General features: G+C 62.4%; 3 protein-coding genes across 11 annotated transcripts; 1 reads left to right on the forward strand and 2 right to left on the reverse strand.

Annotated features, from left to right (window-relative positions):
- CCDC33 (coiled-coil domain containing 33) lies at positions 1-25,297 on the reverse strand. 9 transcript variants are annotated; one of them, XM_068696453.1, is made up of 9 exons: positions 6,792-10,410; positions 6,643-6,676; positions 5,137-5,332; positions 4,943-5,031; positions 4,706-4,837; positions 4,462-4,525; positions 4,121-4,317; positions 3,934-4,050; positions 1-3,703 (listed from the first exon to the last, which is right to left on the reverse strand). In XM_068696453.1, the coding sequence occupies exons 1-9, from the start codon at positions 7,019-7,021 to the stop codon at positions 3,641-3,643; spliced, it is 1,122 nt and encodes a 373-aa protein (XP_068552554.1). In that variant the 5' UTR covers positions 7,022-10,410; the 3' UTR covers positions 1-3,640. The 9 variants fall into 9 exon arrangements, 8 of the variants coding, with proteins under 8 accessions (XP_068552554.1, XP_068552555.1, XP_068552553.1 ...); XR_011100883.1 differs by having other exon boundaries at positions 1-3,119; positions 3,201-3,703; positions 4,706-5,332; positions 6,792-10,414; XM_068696454.1 differs by adding an exon at positions 25,129-25,297 and having other exon boundaries at positions 4,706-5,332; positions 6,792-6,862.
- Positions 235-3,595, forward strand: CYP11A1 (cytochrome P450 family 11 subfamily A member 1). Its single transcript, XM_068696443.1, has 9 exons — positions 235-560; positions 735-890; positions 1,048-1,247; positions 1,533-1,736; positions 1,857-2,017; positions 2,089-2,255; positions 2,426-2,504; positions 2,680-2,871; positions 3,299-3,595. Exons 1-9 carry the CDS (start codon positions 286-288, stop codon positions 3,419-3,421), a joined length of 1,557 nt encoding a protein of 518 aa, XP_068552544.1. The 5' UTR covers positions 235-285; the 3' UTR covers positions 3,422-3,595.
- Positions 19,953-26,772, reverse strand: LOC137863225 (coiled-coil domain-containing protein 33-like). Its single transcript, XM_068696207.1, has 4 exons — positions 26,472-26,772; positions 25,974-26,398; positions 25,129-25,308; positions 19,953-20,093 (listed from the first exon to the last, which is right to left on the reverse strand). Exons 1-4 carry the CDS (start codon positions 26,770-26,772, stop codon positions 19,953-19,955), a joined length of 1,047 nt encoding a protein of 348 aa, XP_068552308.1.
- Positions 26,773-27,164: the final 392 nt, after the last annotated feature.

A 27,164-nucleotide genomic window follows, 5' to 3' on the forward strand; every position in this document is an offset into this window, starting at 1 on the left:
TTGATGCCGGGGGAGCTCTCTTTAATTTCGGAATAGCTTGCAGTGGGGTTGCAGGGGCCACCAGCCAGCACTCCCTGCGTTGCTCTGGGGAGCTTTGCAGCACCTCCAGGGCAGGACGGTGCTCCCCAGGTGCTGCCCCCAAAGTAAGCCCCCACCATCCCGGCCCTTTTGGGGCACCTCGCCAGCTCCCAGCCCCGTGACGCAGCAGGAGGCGTCTCCTCGCCTTGAGCCTGGGCTGGGTGGGATAAGAGCGAGGTCACCCTCGCCACCCCCTCGCCTGCTCCCATGCTCACCCGGGCTGTACCCAAACCGGGCGGCTTGCGGCCCCGCAGCCACCCCGGGGGCTGCCGCCAGGCTGGGGGGGTCCCCATCCCCGGGGGGGTCCCCGTCCCATCGCACAGCCCCCCAGCCCCGGCCCTGGCGGCTCGTCCCTTCGAGCAGGTGCCGGGGGAGCGGCGGGGCGGCTGGCTCAACCTCTACCACTTCTGGCAGGAGGGCGGCTTGCACAACGTGCACAACATCATGGCACGCAAGTTCCAGCGCTTCGGGCCCATCTACAGGTGAGGATCCAGCCCCGATCCCACTGCTCCAGGCCGGGACAGGAGGGTGTTAATGGGGCACGTTCGCCCTGACACCACGGGGATGGGAGGGAGTGGGGTTTTCACCCGGGGAAGGGCTTTGGGTGGTTTTGGGGTGAACCCTGCTGTCTCCTTACCCCCCCCCCGTGGTGGCAGGGAGAAGCTGGGTGTCTATGAGAGCATCAACATCATCAGCCCCCGGGACGCGGCCACGCTCTTCAGGTCGGAGGGGATGATGCCCGAGCGCTTCAGCGTGCCCCCCTGGGTGGCTTACCGCGACTACCGCAACAAGCCCTACGGCGTGCTCCTCAAGTGAGCCCCCAAAACCATGCCCCGTGGCCCCACCGCCCCCTGAGCCATCCCTGGAGCTCGGGGTGGCGGGGAGCTGCCGCAGCAGGAGGGTGCTGGGGGTGTCGGATGGGGGCTGCCCCCTGCCCCGTGCCGCTTGTGACCCCACCGTGTCCCGCAGGACGGGGGAGGCTTGGCGCTCGGACCGCCTGACCCTGAACAAGGAGGTGCTGTCGCCGCGGGTGGTGGAGGGCTTCGTGCCCCTGCTGAGCGAGGTGGGCGAAGACTTCGTCCGGCGGGCACGGGCACAGGTCCAGAAGAGCGGCCGGGAGCGCTGGACAGCCGACTTCAGCCACGAGCTCTTCCGCTTCGCTCTGGAGTGTGAGCCCCCCCCACACCTCTCCAAAACGCACGGGGGACGGGTGGTGCAACGTGCCCTGCCCTGCTGCATCCTCAGAGCACTTCTTCCCCAAAGAATTACATTTTTAGGGCTCTCCTCTCTCCCGCTCGGCAGCAAACCACCTGGCAGCGGCATTTTACCAGCACCCACACTGCTGGGGTCCCCATAGCCACAGGGAGGCTGCGTTTGGCCACGGTGGAGGGTGGAGGGGCTGCGTTTGGGTCTCCCCCATGTGCTGGGTGGGCTCACGGGTGCCGTGCTTGCAGCCGTGTGCCACGTGCTGTACGGGGAGCGGCTGGGGCTGCTGCAGGACTTCGTGGACCCCGAGGCGCAGCGCTTCATCGACGCGGTGACGCTGATGTTCCACACCACCTCGCCCATGCTCTACCTGCCGCCCGCCCTGCTCCGCGGCCTCAACGCCAGGACGTGGCGGGACCACGTCCACGCCTGGGATGCCATCTTCACCCAGGGTGAGCTCTCCTCCTCCCCGGTGGCTCCCGAAGCCACCGGCACGGGGCAGGGACATCCTCAGGTGCCACCTCTGGTGGTGGCACCGGCACCACCCGGCACCATGCCCCTCTTTGCCCCAGCTGACAAATGCATCCAAAATGTCTACCGGGACCTGCGGCTGCAGCGCAAGGGCAGCAGGGAGTACGGGGGCATCCTCTCCAGCCTCCTCCTGCAGGACAAGCTGCCCCTGGATGACATCAAGGCCAGCGTCACCGAGATGATGGCAGGCGGCGTGGACACGGTCAGGGGCAGGGCGCGGGGTGGCGGGGATGGGGCGGCGGTGGCGCTGAGCCCCGCTGTGCCCCGCTGCAGACCTCGGTGACACTGCAGTGGGCCATGTTCGAGCTGGCGCGGTCCCCGGGCACCCAGGAGCAGCTGCGGGCGGAGGTGCTGGCCGCCAAGCACCAGGCAGCGGGGGACAGGGTGAAGATGCTGAAGAGCACCCCGCTGCTCAAGGCGGCCATCAAGGAGACGCTCAGGTAGCTGCGGGGCACGGGGGTGCAGCCAGCCCCTTCTCCTCCCCAAATCTCCGGGGGAAGCCGGGGTGGTGCTGGCGGGACGGGCATCCCGTGGGGTGCTATGCACAGGAGGGAGGCAGCTGTCCCCAAAAGCAGGTGTGTGTCCCCCTCCCCTTTTTCCTGTCCCGCAGGCTGCACCCCGTGGCGGTGACGCTGCAGAGGTACACGGTGCAGGAGGTCGTCCTGCAGGACTACCGCATCCCCCCCAAGGTGAGCTCCAGGCCACGGGGTGGGAAGGGGAACGGGACCAAAATGAAGCTTTCCTCCCCCAATCTGCTCATCTCTGAGCTCCGAGCACAGCTGGGAGCTCGCTGTGGGGTGCAGAAGGGGCACAGGGTTGGGTTTAGCGTGGGCAGCTCCCCATGGGGCTGATCCTTTTCCCCAGACGCTGGTGCAGGTTGGTCTCTATGCCATGGGCCGGGACCCCGAGGTCTTCCCCAAGCCGGAGCAGTTCAGCCCCGAGCGCTGGCTGCTGCCGGGCTCCAAGCACTTCAAGGGGCTGAGCTTCGGGTTCGGGCCACGGCAGTGCCTGGGGCGCCGCATCGCCGAGCTGGAGATGCAGCTCTTCCTCATGCACGTGAGAACTTGGGGATGGGGGAGGTTTCGGAGGGCGTAGAATCATAAAATCTACATTGGGAAACAACTTTCCATCTAGGTTGGAAAAGTCTTTCCATCTAGGTGGGAAAAGGCCTTCAAGATTCCCCAAAAGTCACCAAGTCCCAACAATAAGTCCCATCACTAAACCTCGTCCCTTAGTGCCAAACTCCATCCCTTAGTGCCCCAGCCCATCCCTTAGGGCCAAACCCCATCCCCTAGTGCCAAGCCCTGTCCCTTAGTGCCAAACCCCATCCCTTGGTGCCCCAACTCCATCCCTTAGAGCCAAACCCCATCCCTTACTGCCCCAACCCTGCCCCTCAGTTTTTCCCTGTAGGGGACCGGGCAGGATGCTCTGGGCATCCCCGTCCTCGCCGCCTCCCTCCTTCTCTTCCTTCCTCCCACCCCAGATCCTGGAGAACTTCAAGATTGAGACCAAGCGGGCGGTGGAAGTCGGGACCAAGTTCGACCTCATCCTCCTGCCCGACAAACCCATCTACCTGACGCTCCGGCCCCTGCAGCGCCCGGCGTGAGCGGGGCACCTGGTGGCCCCCCTCCGGTCCCAGCCTGGGGACGCCTCCAGCCCCTCCAGCCCTGGCTCCAGCCCCACGGGACGAGGGGGGAAAGCTGCCCCCCTCCCCATTTTGCTTCGCCTCCCTTTTGCTCTGTAATTTCTAAAAGCAGCAGCTCTTTGCCATGAGCATGAATTTTGCGTCTCCGAGTGTCTCCGGCATCCTGCCCCCGAGGACCCCCTAGGGCAGGGGGTCCAGGGTCCGGGGTCTCCTCGGGGGGAAGGTGGAGCCTGGGGGTTGTTTCTGGTGGGAGAAGCGAACACGTCTCGGGGGTCTGCCACCCCTTTGGGGTGCTTTAGGGAGAGGGGTGCAGCCGTGACGGGGAGGGCAGCAATACGGGGGTGCCGGTGACCCTTGGGGCCACGCTCCCACCCCCCTCCTGCCCCAATCCTTCAGGGAAACCGAGGCATCCGCCCCAGTGTGGGGCTGGGCGGTGAGCCCCACGGGTGCCCCCGTGTCCCCAGGGTGCTCACCGAGGTGGGGATGTGGGGAGAGCGGGGGGCCGAGCCCCCGAAGCCGTGCTCCTGCTCCAGCAGCCGTGTGCCCAGCTCCTGCTTCTCCCGTCCCCACCTCCTCGCCGCCTCCTCCAGCTGCGATGCACCAAAATTAGGCTGCTCCCCCCTTATCCCCCAAATCAGGGGGTGCTGGGGTGCTGCCCACCTGCCTCTCCATCACACGCCCGCGGGCTTGTGCCTCCTCCAGCCTGGCCAGCAGCGACAGCTTCTCCGTGCCACCGAAGATGTCCCGGGTGCCGTGGGAGGCACGGGGGGCCATGGGGGGCGATGGGGGGCGCGGGGGTCTCGCCAGCTCCTCCCGCAGCCTGCGGTTCTCAGCCAGCAGCAGGGCGTGCAGGTCCCCTGCGTGGGGACAGGGGGGACCCCCTGGGACGTGCCCTCCATCCCCTGTGCAAGAGGATGGGGCTGGAGGGCTCTGGCCCCGTGGTTCCTATGGGGTGGAAGCAGCAGCAGGGGGGTGGCCACCCTGATCCCACCCACACCTACCTGCTGGTTTCTCGCTGCTCATGGAGAGCCTGTCCTGCAGCACCCGCTCCATCACTTTGATCACCTGCGGGAGCAGCAGGGATGTCCCCGTGTCCCCAAGGCAGGGGACAGCTCGTGGTGGGGTGGCGGTGGCCCTCACATCCCCTCTGTTGCCATCAGTTTGGCACCGGGTGGCTCTGAAGAGCCAAGAGGGGCTGGGCCCGGCCGTCCTTGCCCCCCAGCCCCCCAGCCCCCCCCCACTCACCTTCTCCTGCTGCCTCACCGTCTCCTCCAGGCCCTTCGCCCTGGCCGCCTGCTCCTGGCACCTCCTGAGGGCAGCTTGCTGCTGCCGGTGGGCTCGCTGGAGCAGCACCAGCTCCTTCTCCCGGTCATTTTTCTGCGGGGAAAAAAGGGGAAAAAAACCCCGAGGGCCTCCACGCCATGCTGGGGGTGGCGGGGACCAACGCCCCCACCCCATCCCCATCCCCGTGGGTGCCGGTACCCGGATCAGCTCGTTTTGCAGCTGCTGCACGCGGTCCTTCAGCCGCCGCATCTCCATCGTGCCCGCCACCAGCTCGCCCTTCAGGGTGGCTGCCAGAGCCCCAGGCCACATCCTCAGCTTGCGGGACACGACCAGGGGACAACGGGGTCCCCCGCAGAGGGGCGTCCCCTTTTCCGCCCTCCCTGACCACGCACCCAGGCGGTCCAGGACCTCCTCCCTGGTCATCACGTCCACGTCCAGGTCGGCGAGCAGCGCGCCGCCCGGCTCCTCGTGCCCGGCCAGCCGGTGCCGTAGGTGCCCGTTCTCCACCTCCAGGCTGGTGACGTGCCGGCGCAGGGACAGGAGGTCTCCTGCCATCCTCTTCAGCGCCAGGCGGTACCTGCTCGCCTCCTGCCAGCCCGGAGCACAGCCGGTGGCACCCCAGCACCAGCAGCACCCTGCTGCCAGCACGGGCTTCCCCCGGCACCCAGCCCCACGGAGCTGAGCTGAGGTTTGTCCTGGGGGTTAGAGCCACCTCGGAGGGGCTCAGAAACATCCAGTCATTCCCCTTTTGTTACCGTCCATCCATTTATCCAACCTTTATTTCATCCATCCATCCATCCATCCATCCATCCATCCATCCATCCATCCATCCATCCATCCATCCATCCCTCTGTCCTTCTCCATCCATCCATCCCTCCATCCATCCATCCCTCCATCCCTCCATCCCTCCATCCATCCATCCATCCATCCATCCATCCATCCATCCATCCATCCATCCATCCATCCATCCATCCATCCCTCCACCCACCTCCACCCCTCTCTTCTCCCTCCCTCCCCCCATCCTCCCACCCTTTCCTTCCTCACCTCTCCCTTCTCCACAGTTCCCTTCCCCAACTCCCCCCTCCCCAGCCCTCCTGCAGCCCCCACCTCATCTCCCCTCCTCTCCTGCCACCCCCATGGGGAAAGGACTCCCCCAGAGCCCTGGGGTGCGGCAGTGCCAGAGCTGGGCTGAACCTCTGGGGGGGGGACACGGCCCCATCCGCGGGGGACACACTGCCACCGGGGTTTATTTTAATGGATGGGGTTCCTGGGCTTCCCCATGGAGCGGGCACTGGATGCAGAGCAGGGTTTTCCCCTTCCCCCTCCCCGGCCTCTTCCCGGGAGGACAAGGACGAGGACGAGGACGATGCAGCCGCAGCAGTGGGGGCAAGGGCACCCGCACAGCCCTGTTACGGGGGGAGGGAACCCTCCCAAGGTCGGTGCTGCCTCTGGATGAGCTGCCTCTGAGCACCCCAAGCCCTGCCCGGTGTTTGCACATCCTTGAAACAGGGGGAGGAAGATTTGATACGGGTGGGTGCGAAGGTTTTTGGTGTGTTTTTTTTTTCTTTTTTGGGGGGGTGGGGAGGACATATGGCCATGTGATGCCGAAAAGGGATCTTACATGCCATGGGTGCCGAAAGGGAAATTGGTGGAGGGTTTGTGTCTCTGGAGGCAGGGAGGGCAGCTGAGCCTCCTGAATCCCTGCCAGAGCCCAGCCTTGGGGCCGGCCTTCGGGGGGGTCCCGCAGCACCGCGTGGCCTTGGGGGGGGATGGATGCTGCCGGGGGGGAGGAGGAGGAGGGCGAGGAGCAGCTCCACGCTTTGCTTGCAGTGGATTTGGGGAGAACCCCCCCCAGGTTCGTGTCCCCTGGGGGCCACCGCTGCCCGTGGCGCACTCACCCGCTGCTGGAGCTCCCTGGGGATGGCCCGGGACCTGCAGGGCAGGGAGCAGAGGGACCCCCGTGGGTGGCGTGGGGAGAAAGGGGGCAAGGAGGAGACCACCCCAGGGGACACCTGTGGAAACGGGGGTGTCCCTGAGCCCCCCGTACCTCTGTGGCATCCCGGGCAGGACGCTGCTCACGGCATCAGCTGGTGGCAGGGCCACGGCGTCCCGGTGGGGCTGCGAGGGGACACCAGAGCCAGGGGTCGGCGGCTGCACCGCGGAGCCACCCAACAAAGGCAGGGGTGGCGGTGACCCTGTCCGGGCGCTGTCCCCATTCTGGGGACCTGGGGGTGCCCCCGAGGGGCTCGGAGCAGCCGGAGCAGAGCCCTGCAGCATCCTCTGCTGTCACCACAACACAAGCCTGCTCTTAGCAACCCGGGCTGGGCTCCCTCCCACTGCAGGGCAGCAGAAATCATGGTTTTGCCCTCAAAACCTCTGGCTCTGCTGCTGCCCGAGCGGGGCAGAGCTGCCCCGTCCCCCTGACAGCCCCCCAAAGCCACCAAAGTCCTGGTCCCCAGCCCGCCCCTGCCTTATCTCCCGCTCCCAGGCAGGCTGGTGGCGGGTCCCGCAGCAGCTCCTCGCTGGTGGCACCTCATTTCCATGCCTTGGATCTCGGCTCGGGGCTTTCAAACGCTCCATTAACTTCTGAGCCCCCGCGGCCGCTCAGATCCGCGGGCTGGGCGACGGAGCTGGCGCGGAGCAGAGGTGCCCAAAGGCGCAGGGAAATGCCCTGCTCCCACCCCGCTTTCATCCCCGGGGAGGGCGTGAAGCCGTGCTCCCCACCTCGCCCCCTCTTTTGGGGTCCCCACACGTTGTCCCCAGCCGTGGGGACACCCAGCGAGGGCCCCGAGCACCCCACCTGCTGCGGCCCCCCGCACCCGCGTCCCCCCCGGTCGCTGTTAGGGAACAAAGAGCCCGGTGTGGGTCGATGGAGCCCCCAGCGCTCGTCCCGGGGTATGAATTTTTCATCACGGAGCCGGTAGGAAGCAGGCAATTATCCTCCCCATCAATAATGCACGGGGACGGGGACCAGGCACCCAGCCCCAGCCTCCTGCCTCGGAGCACCTCCCTGCCCTGCCAACACCCATTTTCCCCTATTTTCGCCCCAAAAGCTTCTGCTTGTCCCAGCACCACCCCAGCGATGGGGACAGGGGCGCAGTAGGGAAGGGGCTGCCCTAAATGCTCCCCAAAATGAAGCTGGGACCTGTGGGGAGGGCAGAGTTAAGAGTATTTGTGCTCCTCTTCCCCTATACCACCTCCGAACATCCCCACATGCATCTCTCCTTCCTGCAGGGCTCCGGGATGAAAGGCTGTGCAGCCACATCTGAAACCGCAGCAGCTTTGAAACTCCTGCTGATTTTTATTTTATTTTATTTTATTTCATTTTTTATTTTTTTTTCCCCGTCATTTACAATCCTCTGAAGCTTTCCCTGCCTGGCGAGCCGTTCCACACGCGGCTCCGCAGCCTTTCATCCGCCCCGACGAGACGCCCCCCTCCTTCCCCTATTTGCTTAGGCCAAGTTTTGTGATTTTTTTTTTTTTTTTTTATTTACTTAACAAATTGCTAGGAGACACTTTGATGTCTCTCATCTGCTGGCATCGATTCAGCCGATCGCATCCGTCGCTCCCTCTCCCCCGTGCCCGGGGGGGCTGCAGGCTGAGGCTGCTCCGACTCGTCCCGTTGTGAGCTCCGAGGTGTCTGAAGCCCTGGCAGCATCCTCCCACCCCCCCCCAGCCCCAAAAAATACCTCCCTGGACAAGTGCTAAGCCCAATTCCGTCATTGTCCCCGCGATGGGATAAGCGCAGATTTGCTTATCAGAGCAAAATTGCTGCAGCGGCTTAGGAAGATCAGAGGGGGGAAAAATCCCCCATTTCCCTTCTTTTTGGTGTCGGAAGCTCCCGGAGCCCCCAGGAGGGGGTCGCTGCCTGCCCCTGCGCGCCGAGCCCTGCCTCAGTTTCCCCACAGCCCTGGGATGCGTGGGGGGGGGCCTTTTGGTGGCTGCATCTGATTAAACCCGGGCTGACCCCTTCCCGCACACCGGGCTGGGGGGGGGGGACATCGGGCAGAGCATCGCTATTCAATTTGGGAGTTAATTGGATTGCGTCGGAGGGCGTTTCATCTGAGCTGAGCCCCATTTAACAGAGACATCAGCTCCACGCTCCCGCCTGCTCCGGCCAGATAAGGCTGGGGGGAGCAGCGAGCCCCCCCTCGGCCTGCCCGCGAGCGGCTGTGCTTTCATCCCTCCCCCCAAAAAAATAAAAAAATTCCCAACCAGGAGGAGCGCGGAGGCTCCCCCAGCAGCTGGGGGTGGCAGGAGGTGCACACTGTGCCTCCAAAGCTTCCCAAAGCCGGGGCCCGAGGGGACAGACCCCAAAACCCAAACCCTAAACCCAAATCCCAAACCCCAAATCTGAGGCTCCCCATCCCTTTGGGCCGGCCGTTGCCTCGCTGCTGCCGTTTGTTCCAACATTTGCTCGCCCATCGACTGCCTCTGCCGACAGAGCTCAGCAGGGAGCATCCATCCATCAACACCCCCAGCCCGGAGCCGTTCTGCTGTTTTTTTTTTATTTATTTTTTAATTATTTTTTATTTTTTTCGCCCGGTTCTCTGCCTTTCACCGAGAAGCCGCTGGGTGGCACTCGGGGTGCGGCTGCACAAGGAGGAGCCGGGGTGGGGGGGGGACACCAGGGCAGCATCCTCAAATCCTTCCCCCTTGCAGCATCCTCACCCCTGGCAGCATCCTTTCACCTTGCAGCATCCTCCCCTCTTGCAGCATCCTCCCTTTTTTTAGCAGCCTCCTGCTTTGTAGCATCCTTGCCCCTTGCAGCATCCTCACCCTTGGCATCTTTTTCACCCCGCTTGGCACCCTGACCCCCTGCAGCACCCTGACCCCCCTCAGCACCCTGACCCCTCTCCGCACCCTCTCCCCTCTCGGCCCCCCAGCAGGGGCCACGGAAATCGCAGAGCTCCGGGGCGCAGGAGGGAGCCCAGCAAACCCGGCCAGCTAAGCAAATGTTAGGAGAGGTGGGAGAAAACTCCCCCCAATCCTTACGTGCTGCCCGTAAATTATTCATCGGCTGGGAAGAGAGGCACAAATCCATTCAGCGTGAGGGCAGGAGGCTAGGAAAACACTGCCCTGCTTTGTAAACCCTGAGCCGTGCACGGGGCTGTGCTGCCGGCACGGGCCTGCGGGCCTCTCCGCTTTGCTTTCCTCTCCCCCGCTTTTAATTAAGGCATTAACGCCAAAACCCACAGGCAGAGCCCCGAAAGCAGGCTGTGCTGCTGGGGTTTGATCACCGGCAGCCGAGGCAGGGAAGTGACAGGGCTGTGATCAGCGGGGACCGCGCCGTCGGGGCTGTCATGTCCCCGCCACCCACGGCACGCACGCACCATTAGCGGGGTGTCAGCCCCCATCGGCGGCGCTGTCAGGAGATGGGTGCGAGCCCCGCAGCACTTTGGAGCCTCCAATTTCCCCCCCCTGCACTCCTCACCCCCTTTATGTCGGGTTTGCTCGAGCCTCCGCACGCTGCCTGGGCTTTATGGCAGCTCCCCGTCAGGCTGGGCGCAAAGCAGCCGTGGCAGGCACGGGAAGGGAAGCAATAAAGCTCAGTGGGTCGGAGGAAACAAATAAATAGCTTCGCTTTCTTTTTACCTGCTATTTCTTCTTTATTGCTAATTTTTCATCCCGCTGCTCAACCTCAATTGCAGCACCCCCATCCCCTGCAGCACCCCATCCCCTACAACACCCCCGTCCCCTATAACACCCCCATCCCCTGCAGCACCCCCATCCCCTGCAGCACCCCATCCCCTAAACACCCCCGTCCCCTGCAGCACCCTCGCCCCTTGCAGAAAACAAGGGTGAGAGGATGGTGCTGACCCCATCCAGGAGTTTTGGCTGCCACCTGCTACCACAGCATTAACAAGTGGGGTACCCGCACCCCGATTTGCCCCGAGCATCGCCCCCCGGCCCCAGCACCTTTGCTCTGAGCCCAGCCATCGTGCGCCCCACACCTCCCCCTCCCCGCTATTTAATAAGCAGAGTCGAGGTTTAACGACCTGTTATTTTTAAAGCCAGCTGGCTGGAGTACAGGAAGATATTAGCACGGTGAGGGCTGGTTTTGCATTCGCCCCACAGCTCCATTTATCAATACAAAGGGCTTGGAGGAGGAGAACAGCTGCTTTTTTTTTTTTTTTTTTCTTTTTTTTTTTTCCCTCCACAGCCGAAAAGTAGGAGACGGAGGTGCCTGGGGTCTAAAACCTAATGCAGCAGTAATAGGGGAGAATTTGCTAAATGGATTCGGGATGGAGCGATTAGATCGGGTCTGGGGCGGGCATGCAGCTGCCACGGGGCTCATCCTGCGAGAGGAGGGAGCTGGGCTGAGCCCCTCCTTTGAGGAGGGAGCTGGGCTGAGCCCCTCCTTTGCGTGCCCCCAGCCCCTCTCCAAGGGCCGGGGAGGTGCCGTGCCCCTGGGGCTTTGCAAGGAGAGCTTTGGGCTGAGCAGAGGAGGATGCCTGCTGCATGCCACGCACCGACTCCCTGCAGAAAACCCCGGGAGGGGTGGGAATCACCCCTGGCGCAGCAGAATCACCTGCTGGCGCAGAGGGATGCTAAAAGTCACTTTGCGGCCAGCTCTGCTCCCGTCTCCGGTGGAGCCTGGGGCAGCAGAGCATCTCCGAGCCAGACGCTGCTGGCAGCCCTAATGTGATTTCCCTGCCCTCATTTCCCGCGCCCTGCTCCCGCCAGCCTGGCTTTTATGGACTGGCCTCTAATCTGGTTAGGGGGGAAGTCGCAGCTAATGGAAGGAGCGATGGAGCCCGCGCTGCCCTCGGCAGGGCGGGTTTGGGGACGGGGTCACTGCTGCGTCCCCCAGCAAGGGGCAGGTCGGGGTGGCTGGGAGCTGGCATCTGGTGGCATTCCGGGGACCGTGCCCCCCCCAGATTGCTCTTCCCAGCCTGGTGCTGTCTCTGAGATGAGCAATCAGGCTCTGAATGGATGCAGCGGCACGAGCAGCGGCGCAGCACTCCCCATCCTTCTCCGCGCCTGCCCTCGGCCCCACAAAAGCTCCATCCAGCATCAAAAGCACGGAGCACCAAAGACGCCCCAAAAGGGACGGGATCATGCAAAATGCAACAGTTTATGCTCTGCCTGCAATTACCGGGGCCGGCGTCCAGCTGCTGCCCAGCCCTCGCCCGCCGGAGCCGGAGCAGGAGCGCACGTGCTCCTAATTCAATTAGCGCTGCCCTGAACGCTCCCCGGGGGCCGGCGGGCGGAAAGCAACCAATTCCCCTTAACGAAGACATTTGCTGCCTCCGCGTGCCTTTCCCCATCCCGCTCATTAGGGCGCAAGAAGGGGAGCGAGTGGGCGCAGGTGACTGACGGCTGTCGCTCAAAGCCCTGCCGGCGATCACGCCCGCAGAAGTCGAGGGGAGCTGTTGGCGAATGAAATGCAACCCCCCCCCCCATCAAATTATAAATAAATATATAGATTTTTTTAGGGTCTGGTGGCTGGGCTGGCGCAGGAGCAATTTACACCACGGCGCCGTGACAATTTACACCAGGCACCGATCTGCTTCTGTTTTTAAATGGCAGCAATTACATAAATTAAGGCTGGTTAAGCAGCGGCGCATCCAGCCTGTTGATTTTGCTTCGCCTGGAAAAAAACAGCGCTGGCTTTTCCTTTTTCCTTCCCTCCCTTTTTTTATTCCCCCCCCCCCCCCGACATTTGTAGCATTGTGCAGGACCAGTCTGTGCCCCAAGGGTCCCGAGTGCAGAATTAACGCCCCGAGCAAGGTGAGGCTGTGCCAAAAGGAGGCACAAGCCATCGCTGATTCATGCCCAGCTAATAAGCAGGGGTGGTTAATAAATAGGGGTGATTAATAAATAGGGGTGATTAATAAGCAGGGGTGATTAATAAGCAGGGGTCATTGACAAACATGGGTGATTAATTAATCCGCCAGGGATGAGGAGATCTCCGACGCGCTCCGATCCTTGGCGGATGCTGCGCGTTGCTGGGGACCCGCTGCACACACCAGGGCTGAGTCCTGCTCGTGTTCGTCACCGCTCTGCGCTGGCTGCTGTGTGGTCAAGCTCGTCTGTGCTGGGCATGGCAACGAATTCGGGATGGAAAAAGAAAAAAGGCAGGGAAAACAAGAGCCCGGCGTTGCGCCACAAGCCGTACGGAGCTGGCTTCGTTTTCCACTGCGAGAGTTTTCCACCAACAGACATTAATTTGCGAAAACGCGAGCGTTTTGCTGAAGCCTTTGATTTCTTTGTCTCTGATCAAAGTCTTTTGTTCTCATTTGCGCTCCAAAGAGGGAGCGGGGAGAAGGCAGCGGCGCCGGGCGCGCGCCTCGCCGCCTCATCCCTCGGGTGGGTGCGAGCATCCAAAACCCAGCTCAGGGCGGCCCCGGGAGCATCCCCGGGATGCGCGCTGGGATGTGCAGATGGCCCGGGGTTTATTTAGCTCCTGCTTGGTATAAAAAGCCCAGGCAATCTGGATTTCAGCTCTCCCAGCCCACGGCTCTCCTGCTTTTTGTTTCCTCTCCCGGCTCTTACATGTATTAAGGAAGGTTTGGGGGGGGGGGGTGCAGAAGGGAGAGGATGGGGAAGAGGAGAGAAAAAAAAAAATTACAGCTCCCAGATCAAAACAATAATCAGCTAAATGAATTCCGCAGCATTTTCCCGCATGACTGCGAGTGATAATTTAGTGCAGCAGCCAGCTGGAAGCAAAAGGATTAATTCTGCACTTAGTGACACCCATGTGAATAATTCATCAGACGCAGACCCCTTTCTGCTGACCCCCCCCGGGCAATCGCTCCGAAGGCCCCCCCTGGCCCGCAGCATCGCTCCCCGGGGAGGGGGCAATGAAATCAGCAGAGCTGTCCCAAATTAACTTTATGGATATTATTATTTTTTTTTTGCGAAGGGGAGGGTTTGGGGCTGGCTGCGGCAATTCGATTGATCGGTCGGGGCCGAGGGCAAGTGGGGTTTCCCCCTCCTTCCCCAGCCAAAGATGAAAAGCTGCCAAATTCCCTCCCCGCTGTGACACCCCCGGGGACCACAAATGGTGAAGGATGAGGCCAGCGGGAAATCCGTCACCGCCTCGAACCAGCCCGTCCCTTCGCCACCCGCCGCGGGGAACACTTGTGATGAACACAGGGAGCTTGGGGAGGGCTGGAAACACCATCAGCCCGTCACCGCCCGCTCCTTCGTCCTCGCAGAGCCGTGCCAAGGGGTTCCCCAAATCCTCTCCACGGGGCTGGATCCGTGCGTGGCACTGGGATGCTCCGGGATGGCTCCAGGCGCGGTGCCAGAGCGTCAGAGCCAAGGCACTGATGTGGGCAGACGGCTTCTCACAGCCACCGCCCCTGCCAGGATTTGCCCGCACGGGTGGCGAGGATGAGGAGCGAGGAGCAGCCTTCGTCCTCCTTGGTGAGGCCCTCAAAGGGTTGGCACAAACAGAGGCAGCCGAGGAGGGCGGACAAAGCTTTGCGGCTCGGCTAACACGTGGCTGGTGGCTGGCCGGGCAGGGAAGGGTTAAACAGATGGGGATGCTCCCCCCTTGGCTTCTCCCGACCCCCCCAAATACGAGGTGTCAGGCTGCTGAAGGTGAACTCATTGTCTGCAGACGCTGATGGGAAGGGACAGGCGCGGTGACACGCTGGGCGGCCGGGAGTGCCGAGCGCCATTAGCTTGCGCGGGGAAACCATTAACCTCCGGGGCTCTCCAGCCCAGATCCAGCCTGGGATGAAGATCCCATCCCACATGGGTGTGGGGAGGAGGGGGAAGAGGAGGGAGAAGGCTGATGGCTGGGTTTAATCGCCCCATGCCACCAGAACCAGCTCTTGGCACCCTCTCGCCCCGCTGCCGGCACCTTCGAGCCCCCCAAACTCCATCTCTGCCCCCAAATCCCGCACGGGAACGAGCCAGGCGGGGCAACAACACAACAATTATTGTAATGAATGAAACGCACGAGTGGGTTTTATGGGAATCTGCAGCCTCGCGGGCGTCTTGGCACCGGGCCGGCCTCCCCTAAGTGATATTTTATTTATGGGCTCCCCGGATGTGTTGATGCCTCACGTTTCGCTGCAGACGCAGGCAAAACACCACGCACGGGCTGCAGACAGACAGACAGAAAAGCCTGTGTGCCCCGTGGACGTTCCTAAATGCCCAGGCTCCATCCATCGCTCCCCGGTTGCCCTGGCAACTGCTTTTTGGGAGATGTGCGGGGCCGCCCCGTGGCACCCAGCCCGGTGTGCGGTGGGGAGCAGAGGGTCCTCGCCTTGGCCCATCAAGTGCCACCTGATAATTAAAGCTCACCGTCCCCCCAAGCCTTCGTGGGGAAGATCAGCCTAACAAAGCCGCCTGCTCCAGCAGTTAAATATTTCATTGCCCCCCAGCTCTGGGGAGGGAAGGGGGGAAGGAGGGAATTGGTTTCTGCCGGGCAGGGCAAGGCAGAGGCTGGGTTTTGGGGAGCTTTGAGGGACTTTGCTGGGTCTCAGCTCCACCAGGAAAGCCCGTGGGAGGTGCTGGGGCTCTCGAGGAGCCCCCAGGGCCATGGCAAGGGAGAATCTGGCCCCGGGAACACCGCCCTGCCCCATGGCCCCGAGGCTCGGGCACATCTCCAGCCCTCGGCTGGAAGCAAGGAGGCAGCCGACTGCTCTGCCCCCACCGCTCGCTCCACAAGTTGACAAGCACAAGAGGAGCCTTTTATCAAAAAAAAGGAGCTGATGGAAGGCAAAACCGCCCTCTCTTTATGCTGCCATCAAGGCCTTCCCTTCCCCCAGCTTAATGCGAGGCACGAGCCTTAACTCCTGCTTGGCCAACCCGGGGATGCTGCGGGGCGCACGCGAAGCCCCGTCCCCAAATCCAAGCCGTGGCCACAGGCAGGGGCTCACCCTCATCGATGGCAGAGCTGCTCCGGGAGCCACAGCGCTGGTCCCAACATCTGGGGACATCTGGGGGAGCCCAGAGTCTCCCTGTTGTCCCCACGTCCCTGCTGGTGAGGAAGGATGTTGGGGTTTGGGATGCTCAGCCCTGATGCCATCCCGTGGGATGCCACGGAGGACCTACGGGCACGAGGATGTGCAGGTGGCCTCCAGCTCACCCCTGTACTGGTCTTACTGGGAGGGAAGGGGAGATGAAGCAGGCTGGGTGGGGAGGAAGAGGGGCTGTGGGCGCCCACCCCAAATCCCAGCTGTCAGGCTCCTTTGGGAGGAATGAGCACCGACCCCTGGCAATGCTCGAGGGGCGGCACGAGGCGTGAGCAGCCCGATCCCACCGAGCCCCCCGTGCCCTGGCTTGCTTTGTAAGCAGCCCCTTTTATCCAAAAGGCTATTCCAGACTCCAGAGGCTAATTATCCGGCAGTATTGATGAAGGGACAGGGAGGAGGCTGCTGGGAAAGGAGAGGGGAGATTGAATGTTAACGACCGCCGTCATTAAAGCCAGCACATAACGAGGCTGAGCAATAATTACAGCAGCATTGGGGGCTGCAGCCCTGGGTCATTTTCATTTGTGCTGCTTATGGCCTACGTGCCACGGGGGCACGTCTTCCCCATCAAGGCTGCTCTGGGGCAATTCCTCATGCTTTTAGCACTGGCACGGCTTTTAGGGGGCCTCGGTGCTGCCCCGGGAGCCCCAGGACCTGAGTCCTGCTGCCTGGTGACACGTGGTGCCCCCAAACCCTCTCCACGGAGCAGCAGCAGGCTGTGACACGGTGTCAGAGAAGGTGACACAAACGCCCTGCTGATGGGACACGGTGATGACAAGGTGTCTGGCGGTGGCTCCTCTGGGCAGATGTCCTCGAGGGCAGGGAGGCCACGTGGCTCTCGGGAGAGGTCAGCTTTGGAAGCATGGGAACACCCCAAGATCCTCCGTCATCCCCATCACAACCCTCACACCTCTTCTCTCCCCTGTCCAGAAGCAGCTTAGCTTGAAGATCCCAAGGGATAGGATGAAGCAGGGCATGGTCCCACCACCTCAAAGCCACCAGAGCACATGGACAGCCCCAGCCTGCGCCCCTGGGAGCAGGAGCCCCTGGACTTGGTGTTGAGGAGGTGGCAGAGGTTCTTCAGGGAACATAAGCAGGGTGGGAGGATGCTCCGTGCTCACAAGACCTCCGTCCCCTTGTGTTGCTGGAGACATGGGTTTGGTGGCCCCACACCTGCCCCATGGCTGCAAGGGACATGTTCCATGTCCCCCGTGCTTCTGGTGCTGTCCCTTTCCCTTCTGGGGTGGCTGAAGCCCACCCGTGGGACGTGGAGCTGAGCCGGGCACCTCGGGCAGGTGGGGTTAGCACTGGGCTGGAGGAGAAGTGGCTCTCCAGTAACGAGCTCTGTGGGGGATCGCTCGGCCCGCAACGCGCTCGGGGTCCCAATAAAGCCAGACCCGGGCTGGCAATGGGAGGAGGAAGAGGAGGAGGAGGAGGGTGAGAACCGCCCGCTCTGGGCCCCCTTCATTATAGACTTGCCTAAGGATGAGAGCGTTGAAGAGCTGTGAAGTGGAGGGGGAGAAAAAAGGAAAAAAAAGCAACAAAAAGCAGCACGGCAGCGTGCAGCACGCGGGGATGTGCTTCGGAACGGAAAGAATGGGCTGGGGGCAGCGGGCAGGCTGCAGAGCCGGAGCTTCGGAGGCTGCTCCCCGCCCCAGCACCAGGCTGGGCGCATTCAGCGGCGACCTTGAGGCTCTTCTCCCCCCCGCAGAAAGCAGCAGCACGAGGGCTTTTCACCCCCCGGCCCGCCTTGACGGGAAGGAGAAGCCTTCCCCAGCTTTGTGCTGCTAATTGCACGCGCACCTGCCTCCCGCAAACCAAGGTCACCCAGCGTCACCGCGGGCCGGCAGCGATTTATTCGCGTGCGCACGTGGGCGAGAGGGACTTGGAGCATCCCTGCCAGCACCCCAGGGATGGAGCCAACCCCACCAAGGGCTGGTGCCAGCGGGATCGCTCCCAGCCCGCTCCTGAATACTGGGGGGTGATGCTGGGGGGGTCCGGGCGGGCACGGGGTGGTCCCCACCTCCCAGCAGCTCCCCTCCTGCTCCTTCCCGTCTGGAGAAACCCACCTCTGAGCGGTGGCACGCCGCTCTCCTTGGGAAGCAGGCACCCTGCAAAACAATAAGCGATTCCCTTCTGCCTTGCGTCCCTCACTATGGTTACTAAAAGGCCCCTCATGTGTCCTGCATCCCGAATGCCCCCTCCCCTCCATCACTCCCCCGTTTCCATGGCGATGCGGTGATGGAGCGGCACCAGCACGCGCGGGGAGATGCAGCCACCGCGCGCCACCCTCGCGCTGCCGTTTAGGATATTGATGTTTAAAGCTCCCGAGATTATCTGGGGGTAATTGGTTTATGGAAATGGAGACAACTCCTGCTGCGGAGTTCCTCAGGGCAGGTGGAGGAGGGAGATGGGGCGCCCGAGGGGCTGCACTGCTCAGGGTCTCTACCTCGGAAGACACCCGGCCAGCAACAGTTTGCCTGGGGAGCTCTGAGAGCTCTCTGCAGACTTTCGCAGCCCTGGCTGCTGCTTTCCCCACGAGGATGAGCCCAGGTCCTAGCCCTGCGTCCCCACGGGGTGCTTGCGGGGGCATTGCCATGGGGAGGTGGGCAGGAAACCAGAGTTGTGCCTGTGGCTGCCTCCTGCCCCTCGCCCTGCTCTGCTCCTGCAAGGTGCCTCCTGCCCCGGCTCGAGCGGGGCCGCCTCTCCCCCACCTCACCAAAGCCCGGCCGGCTAATTGAGTCCCCCGGCACATGCATAATGCAGTGCTGCTTGCCCGGGCATCTTGTTTTATTTATTAAAACGCTCTTTTATTTATTATGATATCATCCCGAAGCCCGCATGGCACGGCCCGATGGCTGCTTTCACATCTTCTCAGCCTTTCGGCGTTGTGCACGCTGCTGCCCAGAGCCCCGCGCGGTGTTTAATGCCTCAGCCAGAGGCCCCTGCACCCAGCATCCCTCGGAGGGGCCGCATTTCACTACGGGATTTTTCCCTCGGAAAGCCCAGCGTCCCCCCACGGGGTGCCCCCTTCCTGGCGTTACCCCGCTGCACAGGGGAGGAGTGATCCCGGGGGTGATGGAGGCGGTCGCTCCCCACGTCCCAGCCCTCCTGCCCGCTCCCCAGCTCCTTTTTTCCACTCCTGGAGGACTGGCTCCGTGCTCACGCTCTGCTAAACTGCAGGCACGTCCCCGTTGCCGCTCCTGGTCCCCAGGATATCTGCCCACAGCACCCCACCCTGTCCCTGGGCCCCCCAACCTCCCCAAACTGCATGTCACCATTTCTAGGGACGCGGCAGGATTTGGGATCCCAGCCCAATCCCCGGCAAAGGGGAGAAGCCGGGCGCTCCCCCCCTCCCCTTCCCCATCTCATTAATTCGCACCAGCTGATGTGATAAGGCGCAGAGGGGCCGCAAGCTGCTCCTCGTGGTGGGGGGACCGTCCCTGCGCCCATCACACCCCGTGCATGTGAGAGACGGCGCCGGCCCCCCCTTGTCCCCCCTCCCCGCCACCATCCATCGCTTGGAAGGCACGCCAACGTTCACCTCCGCCCCGCGGGCTGCTCACAGCCTCTGCGTGCAAATCCCCGCCGACGCGTGGCTGTGCCTCCCGAGTCCTTAATGAGGGGCTGCCTCCTCCTAAGCCTTCCCCGTGTCCCCCCCCTGCTGCGACCACCCCGCTGCAGGGGCTTGGGGCTGGTGGCGGTGGCACGGGATGGATGGGGTCTGGCCAGAGCAAAGGGGGGAGCGACCTCCTGGGGACCCCGGGGGGCTGCAGAGCTCCTTGCTGGGGTAGAAATAACCTTTTTCCCCTATAAATATCCCCTATAAATATAACCCATAGCCTTTTTTTTTCCCTATAAATTTGCTCTTTTTGTTCTTTTTCCCATCCCAAGGATGGCCAAATGGCAGCAGAGAGCTGGGGAGCGCGGTGGCAGGGTGAGGGGGCAGTGAGGATGAAGGCTGGCGGCACGTTTCCAGCCCAGTATCTCCCAGTGCGAGCATCACAGGGATCCTGGGAACAGGGGAGGGTTGCTGGATAACCCCAAATACCCCCAGACCCAAGTCAGAGCGATGGAAATGACCTCCTGGCTTTGTCTTTGACTGCCCAGTGCCCTCCCAGCACACTGGGTATGGGACAGCATCAGCCCCTGTGGCTGCAGGGCCAAAAAAGAGAGAAAACGAGGGGGAAAATTGGGATCTGACCTCCTTCTTGTGCCCTAATCTGCTTCTCATGCCCTAATTCACACTGGCCACGATGTGAATTAGGCAAGGCTTAGCGTCCCACAGCACACAGCTCCAGGTCGGTGTTTTCTGGGCCATGTTCCCAGGTTTTCCCGTTCCTTTCCCCTCCCAGGCAGCAGCAGCAGGTTTCGTGGCGCACATCCCCGCTGCTGCCGCTCGTGTTTACATCTCCCTGAAAAAAAAGGAGAATATTTTACCGCCAGCAACGGCCGCGGGGCGATAATTAGCAGTGGGTTTTGATAGTAAATTCACAAACGGCAAAGCGACGGAAAACCCAGCGCGAGAACAAAAGGTTTCCAAAATAGCAGGCGCGAACCTTGCCAGGCTTGGCAAACAGCTGGCAGGCAAAACCCCAAACCCTTGTACCCAAAGCCCTCGGCGGAGCCGTGATTATCCACCCCAAAAACCCAGCGCCACCGCTCCCAGGCGGGAGGAAATCAGCACCCCTGGGTGTCCTGCTCCTTTTTCAGCTCTCCTGACGGGGAGCAAATCGTGTCCCGGCCAGCCCAGCGCGCTCATGCTGCGGTTTGCAACCTGTGGCTCTGGGAACCGGAGAATAAAAGTCCCCGCGTCCCCAAGGGGCTTGGAAAGAGGATTAAGGGGCTGATGCGTTACACGGGAGGCTGCAGATTGGAGGGGATGGAGTGTGTGCCTGCGGTGTGATGCTCTCGCAGGGTCCCAGCCTTGTTCCCCTGTTAAACAGTGGCCCAGTCTGGCCGGGAGATTTACGAGCGGCTGTTGGGAAGGCGGCAGCTTTATCCGCCTCCGGAGACTCCATAAAATGATAGTGGGCTCCGGCGGTGAAGATGGACTGGGGCTGGTGTGAGTTTTCCTCCCTGATGGCTCCCCAGGCTCCGTTCAAGGCTCCGCGTGCCAGCAAGCCGCGAGGCTGAGCGCCGTTTGCTTTACCCCAGCCACGCGGGTGATTTAACGGGGTTTGGGCTCTGCAATCGGGGTCTGGGCTGCAGGGCCACGGCACCACAAAGCCACCGCTCTGTGACCTCTGTCCCCCGTCCCCCTGGCCCGGAGGGATGCAGAGGAGCGGATTTGGGCTCGGTGACCGCGGTGCCACCCGTCCCCGGGAGAGGTTCTGCCCTTCCTCGCTTCCTGCAGCCCCCCGCGCCGCAGCTAATCACATCTGGGGCTGGGAAATCGCATTTGAGGCTCTATTAATGCAGCGCTGGCATGGCACAGGCCCCGGCCTGTCTCCGCTGAGCAAAGCGAGGAAAGCAATCCAGCTCCCGGAACGAGCTCGGGGGAGCCAGCCCAACGCAATTTTCCCCGGGAGGAAGATGAAAACAGCATCCTCTTCCTCCCCCCCCACAGGAGGGCATCCCCAGCCCCACAGAGGCACGGGCAGAGGAAGGAAAGCGGAGCCAAAGGAAGCCGGCGCTGTTTTATTCATGGCTTGGTGCCGCTTTCCAAGCACGGTGTCGCCTCCAGGGGACCCTGAGGGTGCTCATTAGAGATCACACGGCGGGTTTGGGGCACCCCCTTTCCGAGGACAATTCCCGCCCCAGGCTGGGCGTCCCTCGGGGTGAAAATGTGCCGAATTCATTTCGGTTCCATTTATGCAGTAAAACTCCCAATTCACCTGTCAAATAATTAAATGGGCTGGCAGCCCAGCTCTCCCATCGCCTGCTCCATTAGGGGAGTTTTGCACTTTCTATATTTGTCAGCGGCACGCGTGCAATTTCCTTCCCCCCACCTCTTAAAACGGAGCAATTTTCTCTTTTTAACCCCATTTGCTTTTCTCATAAAGGCAGCTATCTGACACTTAAAGGGACATGATTACTGAAATTGCAGGAATTAAAGCTCGCTCCTGCGAGTCGATCCGAGGCGCTCCCTCCGAGCACCCGAAGAGTTTGCGCTTTGAGCTGAGCGAATCAAGAGCCCATCTTCTCCACCTGAGCCCCCGCCTTCGATTTCTTTGCTCCATTTTAGCTAAGAAAACGAGAATTGCTGCTCTTCACTGGCTCATTTCTATCAGATGCCAGACCTCATCCCATCCCCACAAGCATGATGCTTAGACCAAGAACTGCATCCCAACAGCCTCAGCACCCCGATGTGTCCCTTCCTTACCATTTAGGAATGTTTTTCATCAGTGAATAAAGACCTCTGCCATGCTCTGAGGCCAATTTTAGGTAGGGGTGCCAGTCCCCAGCACCCTGCAGTGCTCCCAGAGCAGGAGGTGCTGCCCCAGCCTCAATCCCTGCAACACCCTGAGCTCGGGAAAAACAATTTATTTGCCTTCACCGGGAGAAACCATCACACGGATGGGACTAAAGCACCGCCTGCCATTTGCAGAAGGTGAAGGCGCGGCGAGGAGGGTGGCTCGCTGCGGTGTCACCCCGGCCTCGTGTCCCCTCCCAGCCCCCTGCCAGGAGCGGGATGCCGAGCTGCCGGAGGAGCCCTGCGAAGCCCCCGAGGAGCCCGTCACGGGCTGACAGCCTCTCAAAGGCCGACAAATTGCTCGCCGGCGCGGCGTTATTCATCACCCTGCCGGCAAAGTTTGTTTTTTCAGCCTCATTGGCTTTCCAGTGAATGGAGGCAGCTCGCGGCCCTTCTCCCCTCCCGGCCCGGCGCTGGGACGACCCTCGCTGTCACCGCGATGAGTGGCAGGAGGTGGCCAGGGCACAGACAGGAGACGCACGCCATCCATCACCCGCTAACAGAGAGCTCAGCCCCGGCGAGGCGACGACACCAGCTTTTATCCGGCAGGAAGGCTTTTATATCCACCGCTCACCCAGCGAGACCGGGCACGTGCGCTTCCGAAACGCGGCAATTGTAGCCCAAAAGCAGCTCCCAGCCCATTCCCGGGGTCGTTGCACAGCCAGAGGGCTTAGCCAGGCTCATGGACATGTCCGTGCCTAACACCCGTGTTTTTGTCCCATTTTGCAGACCCCTTGAGGCTGCCCTTGCATGGGGTGGATGCGGAGTGCTTGCTCTGGGAAGCATCCGACCTTCACGCGCTGCGCCCTGCCCGGGCGTTGCAGCCCCTGGGCAACAGGAGCGGCGAAGCTGGAGCACGAGCCGTGCAGAAAGCCCTTTGTTGGGGGGAGAAGGGTTCCCCGTGCCCTGACAGCAACAGATTGCTGCAGCCTGGCTGCCAGTTGCTCCGGGGAGGCTGGAAACAAACCACCAGCCACGGGCTTGCACCCAGCTCCGGCTGCCAAGGAGCCCTCCGAAAGCTGGCTGCCTCCCGCAGCGCACGCGTGGACCCGTGGGAGGGAGGCAGGATGGTTCCCCCAGCACGGGACCAGCTCCTGCTCCCCCCCGGGTCTGCTGCAAAGCCCTGGGGAGCCTGGCCCCATCCTGGCTGGCTGGGGATGGCATCCCTGGGGATGGTGCTGTTGGGTCATCCTCGCCCACCCGGGATGCTGAGAGCTCGCCCGTGGCACGTTACCGGCTTGCCGGGTGCCGTGCCCGAGCCCGGGGACAATTAGGGAGCCATCTGACCCTGCGACGTGCTCGAGGTGTTTGAACAGGCAGCACAGCCTCCTGCTTCGTGCGTGCCGGGGCATACATTAGCCGCAGGTTGCGGGGAGATGAGCAAATCGTTATCGCCGTGCCGTGGCCTTTCGGGAGGAGCTCAGCACCCATCCATCACCCCAGCATCCCGCAGATGAGATGCTCGGCACGGTGTGGAGGAGCAGATCTCCCACCGGGGCGAGCCCACGTGTTCTTGGCATTTAGGAAAGCAAACGGGATCGAGGCGACAGCCCAGCACCTGGCTCACACCCTCTGCCCTCCATCTGGCCTCCGGAGGTGCTGCCAGCTGCCCGAGCAGCACCCACAAACCCTATATCCATCACGGCCACCAGCCTGGTCCCACTTGTGTGCAACCCCCTGAGACGCCCCCCACATGGAGCAGGATTTTTTGGGACTCGGGGTTCAGCAGCAGCCCTGCAGTGGGGTCCCTGCACCCCAAGACCTGCAGGTTCCTCTCCATGACAAGGACCCCAGCAATGCCCCCTCCTTGCACCCCCTGACTCCTTTCTGCCCAAACCACTCAGCCCTATCCATGGGTTTCTCCTCAGCTAGGACCCTTGGGGGCAGGCGGGGCATTAAAGATACTCTCAGGGGGAAACTGAGGCACGAGATGAGGTTGCTGCCCCACCTCTGGAACAAGGACTCCGGGATCCCCTCCATCCCCTGCCAGGAGTTAACACACTCCTGCCTCCCAGCTTTCAGTTTTTAAATAAACCCCATCCCCGCAAATACTTCCAGGCTGACATCAGCAGCAGGTGATTTATCACCGCTGGAGCTCGGAGCTCGCTGCATTCCCCCCCGGGGGCCCAGGAGCCAGGGGGGAAATTGCCTTTGCTGATGCCTCGCGCCCCTGCCCTGCCCCAGCCCACTCCCACCCCTATCGATCTCCGCCGCCTTTTCACCACTCAGCAGAATTTCCATCTAGATATTTGCTGAGCAAAGTCAATCGAGCCTCACTAATTATCATTTCTGGTAGGTTTTTGGTTAAACGGGGCCTCGAAAATTCAAGGAGAGCCCCAAGGCGGTGCAGGGCGAGGGGCTGTAACGCACGGAGAGGTGTCCCCGGGACAGCCTCGGGATGGGGAGCAGGGGGTTGGAAAGTGAACAGAGCCCCAGGGACCAGAGGAACAGAGCCCGTCTGTGGTCCTGAGCCTTCCCACGAAATGTTTTCACAGGTGTGGGACACTGAGAGCGGGCGAGGCAGCGGCCTCAGCACCGGGGTGGTGCGGAAACGGAGCCCCTCGGGGAGGGTTTGCCTTCCCTCCTTTATTTGCACAGCTTTGGGCATGGTGACGCAGGGCGAGGTGCAGCCGCCGGGTTTGTTAATCCTGACAGTTCACCCTGCAGCTTTGGGTTTGAGCTGGAAGACGAAGTAGCTGGGATTTATCATCCCCAGCTGCCAGCAGCTGGTAGTTTGAAGGGCTTCGGTGCCCGGGTGACACCGTGCCCGGGTGACACCAGCCCACGGGGCTGCGTCTTCTTGCTAAAAACGTCAAGTTTGGTGCCCCGTCCTCCCATCCCCATGCTGAGGCTGGGGTCCTCGTGCCCACGAGTGGAGCTGGGGACGGGACACCCAGGGGTGCACGAGCACGCAAAGCTCTGCTAGGAAGCTCTCGGTGACCAGAAGGTGTCCAAAGTGCCCACAGCCCCAGCTCCCCACCCCACCAGGTCACCGCAGGCACCAGGACGGCATCTCCTCCGGCTCCTGCACTAACCTGCACTGCCCACGGGGTCGGATCCGGGCTGGATCCTGGCGAGGAGAGGCGGAAACTGCCGCAGCTGAGCGGAGGCACCGAGGAAGAGGAGGAGGAAGAGGAGGAGGAGGAGGGATGCTCGCCTGCTGAGTCACCCGGGAGCTCCGGGGAGGAGCTGAGCGCAGGGTCAGCCTGCGGCATCTGCGGATGAGGAGTGGGGTTGGGAGGGGAGCAGCACCCCCATCGTGTCCCCCCATCTAACCCATGGGCTCAGGACCTCACCCTTCAGGAGCAAAGCTTTTGCTAGACGTTAAAAAGCTCTAGGAACAGCCACGGTCACCCCAGAGCCAACACTTTCACATTAGCAGATTATCCCCGTGCCTCCCCATGGCCCAAACTAGCTTATAAAAAATAATAGTGATAAAAAAATAACTTTATGCAATAAATTCCTCCTATTCACAAGCTTTCCTGGAGCTCCCAGCTGTGTCTAATGGGGACCAGGTGCTCACAGACCTTAAAAAGAGCAGGGCAGGGTAGGGGTAGGGTGCTGCTTCCATGGGGGCTGCTGGGGGCACTGCCTGGGGGACTGCCCAGGCAGGTGAGGGGGGTTTGGGGTGGGTTTTGGGGCTGTGCTGGAGGTGAGAGCCCTGCTGTGGGTTTTGTGCTGGGCAGGAGATGCTCAGCACCGTGGGAAATAGGGTGCTGTGGGCTGGGCTGGGCTGGGCAATATCCCCTAAAGAGCCTGCTCATGTAGGTCTGGGCACTGCCTGGCTGCAGGACTGGGGGATTGGCTTTTGGGGGGTTGCCACCACCCCCCACCTACATGGAACCCCCCCAGGTCCCCAAATTGCCCCCAGCTCCCCTACCTCGGTGGGCAGCGAGTGGTAAGCGGACTCGGGTGTGCGGAGGGGGACTTCAGGGGACAGCACGGCTGGGGACGTGGGTGCTGGGGCTGCGTCCCCCTCTTGCTGCCCCCTCTCCTGGCCGTGGGGTGACAGCGGTGGGGACCTTGTGGCAGGCGGCCGGTGCTCGTGCAGGGCAGCCACAAAGGCCAGGCGGCCGCAGTGCATGGCCGGCTGCTCGCTGCCCACCCGCAGCAGAGCCGCCACCGTGCTGCAGCAGTACCAGTCCTCATCCCGCCCGGCCGGGGGCTTCGTGCGAGGCTGGGGGGGCCGGGGGTAGATGGCGAAGAAGGCTTCGCCCACCTTCCTCTTCTTCGCTGGGCTCCTGGGTGAGTGCAGGGCTTCGATGCGCAGCCGCACGTCGTGGTCCCTGTCGTTCTTGCAGAAACCTGCGGGGTCAAACCTCGCTTAGCAGGGGGACACCTCCGCCATTATCCCATCCCCGCGGCACCCAGCCGTCACCTCTGGGCAGCGTGAAGGTGAATTTCCTCCGCTGGAAGGAGCACACCTCATCCAGGTGGCTCTGCTCCACCGTGTCGGTGGTGCCGGTGCTGGCGGGGACGGCAGTGCCTCCGCCGATGCGCAGCAGGACGCCGGCTGTGGGGCCGTGCAGCAGCGGGTTCTCCACGCTGAGCCGCAGGGTGTAGCGGCCCCGCCGGTTGAATTGAGCCCCCAGCACCTCGAACTCGAAGTCCAGGGTCTTCTCCTCGGCCTTCAGCCCCCAGCGCTGCAGGCTGGGGGGGATGCGGGGCTCCCCGGCCATGGGGTCTCACCTCCTGACTGCAGAGACCTGGAGCAAGCGCTGGGGATTGTATGAGAGCCGAGCGGGCTCTGCTGGCATTTCTCACCTCTTTCCAGCTGGAAAGTGCCTGGGGGGGGCCCCGGGTACGTGTAGGCTTCACATCCCCGCCGGCAGCTTTCAAAGGCAGGGAAAAAAGGAAAGAAATCCCTGAGCTTGGAGCTGAGCCTCGGTGCTGCGGGGAGGTGCTGGGAGCTCCCCTCTCCTGCCCTGTGCGGGGACAGAGGGCTCTGAGCTTGGTTTGTTTGCGGGGAAACCAGGTAACTGCAGGAGGAGCGGTGGCTGCCTTCCAGGGCGGTGCTGAGGACACAGCAGAGCTGCGCACACACGGCCTTGGGGACCCCCCACGAGGGGAT

Source organism: Anas acuta, chromosome 12 (assembly GCF_963932015.1).
Source record: "Anas acuta chromosome 12, bAnaAcu1.1, whole genome shotgun sequence".
Lineage (NCBI taxonomy): Eukaryota > Metazoa > Chordata > Aves > Anseriformes > Anatidae > Anas > Anas acuta.

Excerpts from the sequence above, each read along its gene's own strand:
- CYP11A1 (XM_068696443.1), top strand. The coding sequence starts at position 286 with ATGCTCACCCGGGCTGTACCCAAACCGGGCGGCTTGCGGCCCCGCAGC. Across the intron at positions 2,018-2,088 it reads TGGCAGGCGGCGTGGACACG|ACCTCGGTGACACTGCAGTG; the intron begins GTCAGGGGCAGG and ends GCCCCGCTGCAG. Across the intron at positions 2,505-2,679 it reads ACTACCGCATCCCCCCCAAG|ACGCTGGTGCAGGTTGGTCT; the intron begins GTGAGCTCCAGG and ends CCTTTTCCCCAG.
- CCDC33 (XM_068696447.1), bottom strand. The coding sequence starts at position 7,021 with ATGCTGCAGGGCTCTGCTCCGGCTGCTCCGAGCCCCTCGGGGGCACCC. Across the intron at positions 4,318-4,461 it reads GAGCAGCGAGAAACCAGCAG|GGGACCTGCACGCCCTGCTG; the intron begins GTAGGTGTGGGT and ends GTCCCCACGCAG. Across the intron at positions 4,051-4,120 it reads GGCGTGTGATGGAGAGGCAG|CTGGAGGAGGCGGCGAGGAG; the intron begins GTGGGCAGCACC and ends GGTGCATCGCAG.
- LOC137863225 (XM_068696207.1), bottom strand. The coding sequence starts at position 26,772 with ATGGCCGGGGAGCCCCGCATCCCCCCCAGCCTGCAGCGCTGGGGGCTG. Across the intron at positions 26,399-26,471 it reads CACCTTCACGCTGCCCAGAG|GTTTCTGCAAGAACGACAGG; the intron begins GTGACGGCTGGG and ends TTGACCCCGCAG. Across the intron at positions 20,094-25,128 it reads CGACCCCGTGGGCAGTGCAG|GGAGATGTAAACACGAGCGG; the intron begins GTTAGTGCAGGA and ends CTTTTTTTTCAG.